This window comes from Oncorhynchus mykiss, chromosome 13 (assembly GCF_013265735.2).
Source record: "Oncorhynchus mykiss isolate Arlee chromosome 13, USDA_OmykA_1.1, whole genome shotgun sequence".
In the NCBI taxonomy this organism is placed as follows: Eukaryota; Metazoa; Chordata; class Actinopteri; order Salmoniformes; family Salmonidae; genus Oncorhynchus; species Oncorhynchus mykiss.
This window is the reverse complement of record NC_048577.1, coordinates 57,064,122-57,077,251: the sequence shown is the minus strand read 5'-3', so window position 1 is coordinate 57,077,251 and position 13,130 is coordinate 57,064,122. Positions and strand designations below refer to the sequence as shown.

Genomic DNA, 13,130 nt, shown 5'->3' with positions numbered 1-13,130 from the left:
TGGGTCTGTAGAATATCTCCACCATGCAGCGGGTCTGTAGAATATCTCCACCCTGCAGCCGGTCTGTAGAATATCTCCACCCTGCAGAGGGTCTGTAGAATATCTACACCCTGCAGTGGGTCTGTAGAATATCTCCACCCTGCAGTGGGTCTGTAGAATATCTCCACCCTGCAGTGGGTCTGTAGAATATCTACACCCTGCAGTGGGTCTGTAGAATATCTCCACCCTGCAGTGGGTCTGTAGAATATCTCCACCCTGCAGCCGGTCTGTAGAATATCTCCACCCTGAAGTGGGTCTGTAGAATATCTCCACCCTGCAGCCGGTCTGTAGAATATCTCCACCCTGAAGTGGGTCTGTAGAATATCTCCACCCTGCAGTGGGTCTGTAGAATATCTCCACCCTGCAGTGGGTCTGTAGAATATCTCCACCCTGGAGTGGGTCTGTAGAATATCTCCACCCTGCAGTGGGTCTGTAGAATATCTCCACCCTGCAGTGGGTCTGTAGAATATCTCCACCCTGCAGTGGGTCTGTAGAATATCTCCACCCTGAAGTGGGTCTGTAGAATATCTCCACCCTGAAGAGGGTCTGTAGAATATCTCCACCCTGCAGTGGGTCTGTAGAATATCTCCACCCTGCAGAGGGTCTGTAGAATATCTCCACCCTGCAGTGGGTCTGTAGAATATCTCCACCCTGAAGTGGGTCTGTAGAATATCTACACCCTGCAGCCGGTCTGTAGAATATCTACACCCTGCAGCGGGTCTGTAGAATATCTCCACCCTGCAGTGGGTCTGTAGAATATCTCCACCCTGAAGTGGGTCTGTAGAATATCTCCACCCTGAAGTGGGTCTGTAGAATATCTGCAGCCGGTCTGTAGAATATCTGCAGCCGGTCTGTAGAATATCTGCAGCCGGTCTGTAGAATATCTGCAGCCGGTCTGTAGAATATCTGCAGCCGGTCTGTAGAATATCTGCAGCCGGTCTGTAGAATATCTGCAGCCGGTCTGTAGAATATCTACACCCTGCAGCCGGTCTGTAGAATATCTGCACCCTGCAGCCGGTCTGTAGAATATCTGCACCCTGCAAGCATGTAACATATACAGTATGTAAACCATGGAAGTCTTTCTAAACCATGGCGATTGGAGGGATTCTAATTCAATTGTAGTTGTGAAGGTATTTACAAGATGCTTAAGAAGCCTGATAAACTGAGCAGTCAGACACAGTTTCTGCCATTCAGGATTAGAGACCGTGATAGCTTGGTAACTGGTCGGTCTGGTTTGACTGACGTTGAGTTGCTCTTTTATCACCTGGCTCGACCTTTCAGAAGGGTTGACCTTTCCTTTCTCCTCCACAGATACCGTCCTGTCACTCGACGTGTTCAAGAAAGGGTCCCTGTTTGTGAGCTGTGCAAAGGTGAGGCTACAGCTTGACGGTTTCCTTGTTTCATCAGGAATGTTCACCATTCCTCATTTACGAATGGAATCCTCTCCTCAACCTTTCGTCAACATGAGTTAACCACAGAGTTGGATGAAATCCACACTTACACAAACACCTTCATGCATACCTACACACACACCCTACTAACCAGTATCATATAATCAATACTATTGAACCCTAGCCTGGTCCCAGATCTGTTTGTGCCGTTTTGCCAACTCCAATGGTCATAGTTATGCCAAATGTGACAATGACCTCTGCAGATGATGTATGATGTTTTAATTTCTGTATAATAGTGATGGAATCAAACCACTGATGCCAGTTGGCAAAACAGCACAAACACACACATAATACACACACTCCTTCTAACCAGAGTCCCCTCTCTCTCTGTACAGGATAAGTCCCTCTCTCTCGCTTTCTCTCTCTCACATATAATATATTTTGTACTTTCTTTCCCCCCAGGATAAGTCAGTGCGTGTGTGGAGACAGGATCCAGACAGTGGTCAGGTGTGTTGTGTGGCCCAGGGCTGCAGCCATGCTAACGCTGTGGGCTCCATCACCTGCTCCAGGTAAACCACTACACACCAGGGTCTCCTCAGTTCTGACCCTGGAGGCCCACAGTGGATGCACGTTTCTCCTGTATTGGGAATGCCAATATCCAATGTGTTAATCATCCATACACTCATGCTTGTGCACATTCTAATTCTTCATTCTTATCCTACATCGGTCTTTCTCTCTCTCTCTCTCTTTCAGGATGAAGGAGTCGTTTGTGGTGTCTGGTAGTCAGGACTGCACCATCAAGGTGTGGGATCTCCCAGAGACCATCCCGGAAACAGACGGAGACATGTTCCAGCTGACCGCCCGGGTCACAGAGAAGGCACACGACAAAGTATGACGCGCGCGCGCACACACATACATTCAAGCATTATACATACAGTTGAAGACGGAAGTTTACATACACCTTCGCCTAATACATTTAAACTCAGTTTTTCACAATTCCTGACATTCATACCTAGTAAAAATGTCCTGTCTTAGGTCAGATAGGATCACCACTTTATTTTAAGAATGTGAAATGTCAGAATAATAGTAGAGTGATTTATTTGAGCTTTTATTTCTTTCATCACATTCCCAGTGGGTCAGAAGTTTACATGCTACCAAATACTAATTGAGTGTATTGCCTTTAAATTGTTTAACTTGGGTCAGATGTTTCGGGTAGCCTTCCACAAGCTTCCTACAATAAGTTGGGTGAATGTTGGCCCATTCCTCCTGACAGAGCTGGTGTAACTGAATCATGTTTGTAGGCCTCCTTGGTCGCATACGCTTTTTCAGTTCTGCCCACAAATTGTCTATAGTATTGAGGTCAGGGCTTTGTGATGGCCACTCCAATACTTTGACTTTGTTGTCTTTTAAGCCATTTTGCCACAACTTTGGAAGTATGTTTGGGGTCATTGTCCATTTGGAAGACCCATTTGCAACCAAGCTTTAACTTTCTGACTGATGTCTTGAGATGCTGCTTCAATATATCCACATCATTTCCCTCCCTCATGATGCCATCTATTTTGTGAAGTGCACCAGTCCCTCCTGCAACAAAGCACCCCCACAGCATGATGCTGCCACCCCCGTGCTTCACGGTTGGGATGGTGTTCTTCGGCTTGCAAGCCTCCCCCATTTTCCTCCAAACATAACAATGGTCATTATGGCTAAACAGTTCTATTTTTGTTTCATCAGACCAGAGGACGTTTCTCCAAAAAGTACGATGTTTGTCCCATGTGCAGTTGCAAACCGTAGTCTGGCTTTTTTATGGTGGTTTTGGAGCAGTGGCTTCTTCCTTGCTGAGCGGCCTTTCAGGTTATGTCGATATAGGACTAATTTGACTGTGGAGATAGATACTTTTGTACCTGTTTCCTCCAGCATCTTCACAAGCTCCTTTGCCGTTGTTCTGGGATTGATTTGCACTTTTCGCACCAAAGAACATTCATCTCTAGGAGACAGAACGCGTCTCATTCCTGATCAGTATGATGGCTGCGTGGTCCCATGGTGTTTATACTTGCGTACTATTGTTTGTACAGATGAATGTGGTACCTTCAGGCTTTTGGAAATTGCTCCCAAGGATGAACCAGACTTGTGGAGCTCTACCATTTTTTTCTGAGGTCTAGGCTGATTTCTTATGATCTTCTCATAATGTCAATCAAAGAGGCACTGAGTTTGAAGATAGGCCTTAAAATACATCCACAGGTACACCTCCAATTGACTCAAATTATGTCAATTAGCCTATCAGAAGCTTCTAAAGCCATGACATAATTTTCTGGAATTGTCTAAGCTGTTTAAAGACATCCACAGGTAAACTTCTGACCCACTGGAATTGGGATACAGTGAAATAATCTGTCTAAACAATTGTTGGAAAAATTACTTGTGTCATGCACAAAGTTGATGTCCTAACCGACTTGCCAAAACTATAGTTTGTTGACAATACATTTGTGGAGTGGTTGAAAAACAAGTTTTAATGACTCCAACCTAAGTATATGTAAACTTCCGACTTCAACTGTACACACATACATACATACATACATACATACATGCATTCAAGCATGTACACAAGGACATATACCTGTACAGACAAATACCAACCCGCACAAACACAAGGACACACAAGCATGTACACACACTAACGCGTGTCTAGAAGCACGTCCACAGGTGCACCATACTGGTCGGTAAACAGACAGATACGCTGTAGTGAGAAGACTGTTTGTCTGGTGACTCAGGTGCTTGATTTGTTCACTGTGATGGGAATATAAGGCTTTCCTCATAAGGATGTCAAAGTCCCCTGTTGTGGGCTCCTTTGTCTGTATGAACTATTGTTGTCATACAAATGCACTCACAACACAGATGGTTTGAGGTTTCTATGTATAACGTGGGTGCCTGTTCTGTGAAATGTATACTTGAGAAGGAAGTAAGGACTATGTGTTTGGTGGGTCTTGTTCCTCCCTGTCTCTCACCCTCCTATTCCCCATCCTCTCCCCCTGCCCACCCCCTTCCTCTCCAACCCCTCTCTACTTCTTTTAACCCCACTTTCTATTTGTCATCTGTCACTTTGTAATTTCACCTTTGTTTTCATCTCTGCTCTGTCCCACTGACCCCATAACCTTCCATCTCTCTCTCATTCTGTCTCTCCCCCTCCCGCCCCAGGATGTGAACAGCGTGGCAGTGTCCCCCAACGACAAGCTCTTGGTGTCTGGTTCCCAGGACCGCCTGGCCAAGCTCTGGTCCCTGGGGGCCCCCGGGGCTGACCTGGCCCTCCTGGGGGTGTTCCGGGGCCACCGCCGGGGGGTCTGGTGTGTCCAGTTCTCTCCCATGGACCAGGTGCTGGCATCCTCCTCAGCCGACGGCTCCGTCAAGCTCTGGAGCCTCCAGGACTTCAGCTGCCTCAAGGTGGGTTAGGGGTGGTGAGGGTGGAGGTAGCGGTGTGCGTGTATGATTGCTAGTTTGCGTGTATGATTGCTGGTTTGCGTGTATGATTGCTAGTTTGCGTGTATGATTGCTAGTTTGCGTGTATGATTGCTAGTTTGCGTGTGTGTGTGTTTTTGTGACGTGTTAGTAATTATTTTATTTGTAAGAATGGACATGTTTTACGTTGCTCATCAGTTGCTCATTTCCCTCGTACAGTAGGTATGAGATAATTATCCCCATTTTAGTTCCTCCATTACCTTGGCACTCCCGAACACTCGTCAAACCATTTAAAACCAAATGAAATATGTATTGAATGTTAGTTGTGAGTGATCGTGACAATTGTTAGTCGATGACGTTATCACTACATAGTAGTTTTATGCACTAATATAATGGCTCATGGAGGGAGGTTGTGTTCAACTTGTGGCTCCCTCCCACGATATCCTTTCTGCCCTTTGTGGGTGACACATTCTTTGAACAGTCATGGTCTCCTGTATGGAACTGTTCTGGAACACAGGAACAACAGAACCTGATGAAATGACGTGCCTTGGTTTGTTATGTACAGTATCCTCAAATGTTATCTAAAACAACCGTTAGTCTTTTTAATTAACCTCTCACCGGAAATCCAATATAGCCTTTTGCTCTGTCACAAATGAATGGCCTCAAAGTTCGCAGGTTGACGTTTATTGTCATCAGTCTTGTCCTGGAGGCAGAACAGAGTGATTTCCGCTAGATGGGCCAGCGGTAAAAGTAAAAATTGGCTATATTGTAAAAAGGTTAGGTTTAAAATCTGATTTGTCTGTGGCGGTGCCAGCTAGTGACTACCCCGCAGAGCTGCCCAGTACATGAGTCATCACAATAAATGCCAACCTCCTCAAAGTGCACGTGTGGCGTGGGCCCGTATTCATGGTGCTGATCTGGGATCAGGTTTGCCTTTTAGATCGTAATGAATAAGATATGGACAGTGAGGATCTTAGATCAGCACTCCTACTCACTGACACATTTTGAATACGTGCCCTGGTGGAAGCAATTTAAGTTATATCTGGGCATTCTCTGACGGTGAAACTGGTGTGACATGTTGTGTCTTGTAGACATTTGAAGGCCACGATGCCTCTGTGCTGAAGCTCATCTTTGTGAGCAGAGGGACTCAGCTTCTCACAAGGTACGACACACACTATTTTGTGTTTTTTATCCTTCCATAATTCTCATGGTAGCATGCCAATATCACATCCCAAGTGTTGGTTATACTGTTTTTTCCCTTAAACCACATCTCTCTTCCCTCCTCTCTGTCTCTCTCTCTCTTCCCTCCTCTCTGTCTCTCTCTCTCTTCCCTCCTCTCTCTCTCTCTCTCTCTCTCTCTCTCTCTTCCCTCCTCTCTGTCTCTCTCTCTCTTCCCTCCTCTCTCTCTCTCTTCCCTCCTCTCTCTCTCTCTTCCCTCCTCTCTCTCTCTCTTCCCTCCTCTCTCTCTCTCTTCCCTCCTCTCTCTCTCTCTTCCCTCCTCTCTCTCTCTCTTCCCTCCTCTCTCTCTCTCTTCCCTCCTCTCTCTCTCTCTTCCCTCCTCTCTCTCTCTCTTCCCTCCTCTCTGTCTCTCTCTCTCTCTTCCCTCCTCTCTGTCTCTCTCTCTCTCTTCCCTCCTCTCTGTCTCTCTCTCTCTCTCTTCCCTCCTCTCTGTCTCTCTCTCTCTCTCTTCCCTCCTCTCTGTCTCTCTCTCTCTCTTCCCTCCTCTCTGTCTCTGTCTCTCTCTCTCTCTCTTCCCTCCTATCTGTCTCTCTCTCTCTCTCTGTCTCTCTCTCTCTCTGTCTCTCTCTCTCTCTCTTCCCTCCTCTCTGTCTCTCTCTCTCTTCCCTCCTCTCTGTCTCTCTCTCTCTTCCCTCCTCTCTGTCTCTCTCTCTCTTCCCTCCTCTCTGTCTCTCTCTCTCTTCCCTCCTCTCTGTCTCTCTCTCTCTTCCCTCCTCCCTGTTTCTCTCTCTCTTCCCTCCTCTCTGTCTCTCTTCCCTCCTCTCTGTCTCTTTTCCCCCCTCTCTGTCTCTCTCTCTCTTCCCTCCTTTCTGTCTCTCTCTCTCTCTTCCCTCCTCTCTCTCTCTCTCTTCCCTCCTCTCTCTCTCTCTCTTCCCTCCTCTCTCTCTCTCTCTCTTCCCTCCTCTCTCTCTCTCTCTCTCTCTCCCCTCCTCTCTGTCTCTCTTCCCTCCTCTGTCTCTCTCTCTCTCTTCCCTCCTCTCTCTCTCTCTCTCTCTTCCCTCCTCTCTGTCTCTCCCCCTCCTCTCTGTCTCTGTCTCTCTTCCCTCCTCTCTGTCTCTCTCTCTCTTCCCTCCTCTCTGTCTCTGTCTCTCTTCCCTCCTCTCTCTCTCTCTTCCCTCCTCTCTCTCTCTCTCTCTTCCCTCCTCTCTCTTCCCTCCTCTCTCTCTCTCTTCCCTCCTCTCTCTCTCTCTTCCCTCCTCTCTCTCTCTCTTCCCTCCTCTCTCTCTCTCTTCCCTCCTCTCTCTCTCTTCCCTCCTCTCTCTCTCTTCCCTCCTCTCTCTCTCTTCCCTCCTCTCTCTCTCTTCCCTCCTCTCTCTCTCTTCCCTCCTCTCTGTCTCTCTCTCTCTTCCCCCCCTCTCTGTCTCCCCTCCTCTCCATCTCTCTTCCCTCCTCTGTCTCTCTCTTCCCTCCTCTCTCTCTCTCTCTCTCTCTTCCCTCCTCTCTGTCTCTCTCTCTCTTCCCCCCTCTGTCTCTCTCTCTCTCTCTTCCCTCCCCTCTGTCTCTCTCTCTCTCTCTTCCCTCCTCCCTGTCTCTCTCTCTCTTCCCTCCTCCCTGTCTCTCTCCCTCTTCCCTCCTCCCTGTCTCTCTCTCTCTTCCCTCCTCTCTGTCTCTCTCTCTCTTCCCTCCTCTCTGTCTCTCTCTCTCTTCCCTCCTCTCTGTCTCTCTCTCTCTTCCCTCCTCTCTGTCTCTCTCTCTCTTCCCTCCTCTCTGTCTCTCTCTCTCTTCCCTCCTCTCTGTCTCTCTCTCTCTTCCCTCCTCTCTCTCTCTCTTCCCTCCTCTCTCTCTCTTCCCTCCTCTCTGTCTCTCTCTCTTCCCTCCTCTCTGTCTCTCTCTCTCTTCCCTCCTCTCTGTCTCTCTCTCTCTTCCCTCCTCTCTCTCTCTTCCCTCCTCTCTCTCTCTTCCCTCCTCTCTCTCTCTCTTCCCCCCTCTCTGTCTCCCCTCCTCTCTCTCTCTCTTCCCTCCTCTCTGTCTCTCTCTCTCTCTTCCCTCCTCTCTCTCTCTCTCTTCCCTCCTCTCTCTCTCTCTCTCTCTTCCCTCCTCTCTGTCTCTCTCTCTCTTCCCTCTGTCTCTCTCTCTCTTCCCTCTGTCTCTCTCTCTCTCTCTTCCCTCCTCTCTGTCTCTCTCTCTCTTCCCTCCTCTCTGTCTCTCTCTCTCTCTTCCCTCCTCTGTCTCTCTCTCTCTTCCCTCCTCTCTGTCTCTATCTCTCTTCCCTCCTCTCTGTCTCTCTCTCTTCCCTCCTCTCTCTCTCTCTTCCCTCCTCTCTCTCTCTCTTCCCTCCCCTCTCTCTCTCTTCCCTCCTCTCTCTCTCTCTTCCCTCTCTCTCTCTCTTCCCTCCTCTCTCTCTCTCTCTCTCTCTCTTCCCTCCTCTCTCTCTCTCTCTCTTCCCTCCTCTCTCTCTCTCTCTCTCTTCCCTCCTCTCTGTCTCTCTTTCTCCAGTGGGTCAGATGGGCTGGTCAAGCTGTGGACCATCAAGACCAACGAGTGTGTAAAGACGCTGGATGCCCACCAGGACAAGGTGTGGGGTCTCCACGCCACCAGGAAGGACGACCGTGTTGTCACCGCCTCGGCCGACTCCAACATCACTGTGTGGACGGTTAGTACTGGCCCTTGAGTTTGAATAATTAGAAATGCATGTAAAGCTCGTCCAGTTGGAAACCACGTTATGACCTGGTTAATATAGTACATATACTGTAAGTCAATTAATCCACCAACCAACCAGTCAGTCAGTCAAATCTATTTCAAAAGCCCTTTTTTCATCAGCAGTTGTTACAAAGTGCTTCAAAGTCTAGATAGGTAGATCCATGAGGGACAAGGCCTTAGAATGAGACGTATCTGCCTGGGGTAGATCCATGAGGGACAAGGCCTTAGAATGAGACGTATCTGCCTGGGGTAGATCCATGAGGGACAAGGCCTTAGAATGAGACGTATCTGCCTATACCGACACCATAGAAATATAATTACTAGAAATGCTATTAGTCAGACTCTAACCTGTAAATTAGTAGATAACCAGCTGTATTGCCCCTATAAAAACCTGTGATAGGAGCATTGCCAGCTCCATTTCCTGTGTCCTGGCTGAGTCCGACAAGGTTCACACAAGGTGCTTAAAGTACATGAATTTGGCACTCTGAAATTGAAGTACTGGAATACCTTGAAAATATGACATATTGGAAAAATGTATTGGTCTTGCAAATTAATTTCCAGGCAGACTACCGAGTTTTATTTCCATACGTGTCTCGTGCTCTGGTTGCCAGGTGAGCTCTGTCATTACACCCACACTGGGCCAGTAACCGAAAGGTTGCAAGATCGAATCTCCGAGCTGACATGGTTCAACTCTGTTAGCCCCTGAACAAGGCAGTTAACCCACTGTTCCTAGGCCGTCATTGAAAATAAGAATTTGTTCTTAACTGACTTGCCTAGTTAAATAAAGGTAAAATGAACACTGCCACTTAGCCAGGCAGGTACAGAGCTGACTGATTAGACGCCACCAAACGTCACATAGCTAAAATGCCAGGCAAAAGTCGATTCAACCCTGCCTGGCAAGATATTGACTGGGTTTTGCCAGATCCAACCAGGGATCCAAACACTGTTTACGCACCTTTTCATTTGTGAAATAGCGTTTGATAACCTTTTTAAAAAATGTCATTATCGGGAGAACGACTGGAATCATGAATGATGCATTATGCTCGTTATGTTCGCCTGCTCCCCCAGATTTGCCTTGTTAGCAGTGCATTCATTCACTACTCTGTCCAACGGGAAACACTACCCACGACATAGCATGGGCTGAGAGGTGAAATCAACTACCTCAGCCCAGACCTACAGTGGCACGTAGCGGAGAGACTGCTGACAGTGGAAATTATTTTATCATCCCTCAACTCCTGCCGTGTCAACAGACACCTGCCAAACAACCCCTCGCTGCCTCTCAGAGAATGAGTGTACAACTGGTAAATAGTCACTGATACTTCAGTCAGATGTCTAGCCTGCTATGTAGCGCAAGGGCTCTGGTTATTAGCCAGGTAGCTAGCTGGCTAGAAGGATGAAGTTAGAAGCTAATGTTGAACAGAGCCTGACCCCCAGCAGGAGTAGTTGACTGAAATGAACCTAGCTATAATCAAAAGATTGGCTACTATAAGTTCTCATAACAAAATAAATGTTCTTTGTAGTGAGACGGTGGTGAGTCAGGCTGTAATGAAGGAGGAAGAGGAGATGCACAGAGAGAGGAAGCATTGAAGCCAGCAGGGAGTGAAGTGGTTCCCTGAGAGAGTCTTTAATCTTATCAAACACTAACCTTCACTTCAGTCTATGTCATGGAAAGAGCTCATACCATTGCATTACTTCCTGTTAACCTCAGTGAGTACCATGTCATTTCCGGGTATAACTCCCCTAGGCATTGGTGACAGGTTTCATGATGATGATTTGGAAGCATTGCCACCCAGCTGACCTCATGGCTGTGGTTATTCTACAGAAATTGAATGTCATTTCCGGGTATAACTCCCCTAGGCATTGGTGACAGGTTTCATGATGATGATTTGGAAGCATTGCTGACCTCATGGCTGTGGTTATTCTACAGAAATTGTACCTTAAGGAAACATCAACTGAAAAGCTGATGTGGTAATGAGTGTGTCCTGTATCATGTGCTGTATGTTACCACCACTTCATCTGATTCCTTGATGTTTAGGAGAAGACAACTCCTATTGTCATAGTAACTCCAGACGTGACCGCTATCTCTGTGCAGATGATGTCTGCCAGGATGCAGTGGTAAATAAAGGTCTTCATGTGGTCTATATAACACCTCCATCTGCCAGGATGCAGTGGTAAATAAAGGTCTTCATGCGGTCTGTATAACACCTCCATCTGCCAGGATGCAGTGGTAAATAAAGGTCTTCATGCGGTCTGTATAACGCCTCCATCTGCCAGGATGCAGTGGTAAATAAAGGTCTTCATGCGGTCTATATAACGCCTCCATCTGCCAGGATGCAGTGGTAAATAAAGGTCTTCATGCGGTCTGTATAACGCCTCCATCTGCCAGGATGCAGTGGTAAATAAAGGTCTTCATGTGGTCTATATAACACCTCCATCTGCCAGGATGCAGTGGTAAATAAAGGTCTATATAACACCTCCATCTGCCAGGATGCAGTGGTAAATAAAGGTCTTCATGCGGTCTGTATAACACCTCCATCTGCCAGGATGCAGTGGTAAATAAAGGTCTATATAACACCTCCATCTGCCAGGATGCAGTGGTAAATAAAGGTCTTCATGCGGTCTGTATAACACCTCCATCTGCCAGGATGCAGTGGTAAATAAAGGTCTTCATGCGGTCTATATAACACATCCATCTGCCAGGATGCAGTGGTAAATAAAGGTCTTCATGCGGTCTATATAACACCTCCATCTGCCAGGATGCAGTGGTAAATAAAGGTCTTCATGTGGTCTATATAACACCTCCATCTGCCAGGATGCAGTGGTAAATAAAGGTCTTCATGCGGTCTATATAACACCTCCATCTGCCAGGATGCAGTGGTAAATAAAGGTCTTCATGCGGTCTGTATAACACCTCCATATGCCAGGATGCAGTGGTAAATAAAGGTCTTCATGCGGTCTGTATAACGCCTCCATCTGCCAGGATGCAGTGGTAAATAAAGGTCTTCATGCGGTCTGTATAACGCCTCCATCTGCCAGGATGCAGTGGTAAATAAAGGTCTTCATGCGGTTTATATAACACCTCCATCTGCCAGGATGCAGTGGTAAATAAAGGTCTTCATGTGGTCTATATAACACCTCCATCTGCCAGGATGCAGTGGTAAATAAAGGTCTTCATGCGGTCTGTATAACACCTCCATCTGCCAGGATGCAGTGGTAAATACTAGTCATGGAGATGGTCACCCATCCTCTTGTATGCTGCATACCTGCCTGTATTATGAAAGATGGGAACTCAGCCTGTTACATAAGTGTTCCTCGAAGCTAATGAAACCAGGCAACGCCTCGTGTGCCACTTCATGCCAAGAACGATTCAGAAATGACACCAGAATGGAATTTGAACTTGGCCGTGATATCCATTGCGTTTCAGATCTTTATGAAAAGGATTAATGAAAGGTGTGAATACTGAGTTAATGTAAATTGCTTAGTGAGTGTCTTGGTACTCTAACTATTCCAACTATTGTCACACCCATCCTAGGTCTTCTAGTGATTCAGGTTAAGTTTTAAACTAGATGCTATATGTCTTTAAAACTGGGGGTATATTTGTAGGGCAAATCTAGAACTGTTACTTAGCCAGACAGTTATGTTGTTGTATAAATTGAATGAGTGAGATGATAAATGTATTGTGTGTGCCTTTCCCCTGTAGGATGTGACCGAGGTGGAGCAGGCAGAGGAGCAGGCGAAGCAGGAAGACCAGATACTCAAGTGAGTTCACCTTCGATACAGATATCAACTGGGCATTAAACATCCTTTGATACAGATATCAACTGGGCATTAAACATCCTTTGATACAGATATCAACTGGGCATTAAAACATCCTTCACCTTTGATACAGATATCAACTGGGCATTAAAACATCCTTCACCTTTGATACAGATATCAACTGGGCATTAAAACATCCTTCACCTTCGATACAGATATCAACTGGGCATTAAAACATCCTTCACCTTCAATACAGATATCAACTGGGCATTAAAACATCCTTCACCTTCAATACAGATATCAACTGGGCATTAAAACATCCTTCACCTTCAATACAGATATCAACTGGGCATTAAAACATCCTTCACCTTTGATACAGATATCAACTGGGCATTAAAACATCCTTCACCTTCAATACAGATATCAACTGGGCATTAAAACATCCTTCACCTTCGATACAGATATCAACTGGGCATTAAAACATCCTTCACCTTCGATACAGATATCAACTGGGCATTAAAACATCCTTCACCTTCAATACAGATATCAACTGGGCATTAAAACATCCTTCGCCTTCAATACAGATATCAACTGGGCATTAAAACATCCTTCACCTTCAAT

At 46.5% G+C, this 13,130-nt stretch overlaps 1 protein-coding gene across 2 annotated transcripts in view; it reads left to right on the top strand.

The window, feature by feature from the left end:
- LOC110486894 (transducin beta-like protein 3) overlaps positions 1-13,130 on the top strand; it is a 31,069-nt gene that overhangs the window by 8,270 nt on the left and 9,669 nt on the right. For both annotated transcript variants that reach the window (XR_005035612.1, XM_036941604.1), the window contains exons 12-18: positions 1,351-1,409; positions 1,893-1,999; positions 2,184-2,319; positions 4,617-4,859; positions 5,966-6,036; positions 8,550-8,706; positions 12,454-12,512. Coding sequence is in view for 1 of the 2 variants with exons in the window: in XM_036941604.1 (XP_036797499.1) it covers positions 1,351-1,409; positions 1,893-1,999; positions 2,184-2,319; positions 4,617-4,859; positions 5,966-6,036; positions 8,550-8,706; positions 12,454-12,512 (832 nt within the window). In the remaining variant the exon portion in view is untranslated. The remainder of the gene's footprint in view (positions 1-1,350; positions 1,410-1,892; positions 2,000-2,183; positions 2,320-4,616; positions 4,860-5,965; positions 6,037-8,549; positions 8,707-12,453; positions 12,513-13,130) is intronic.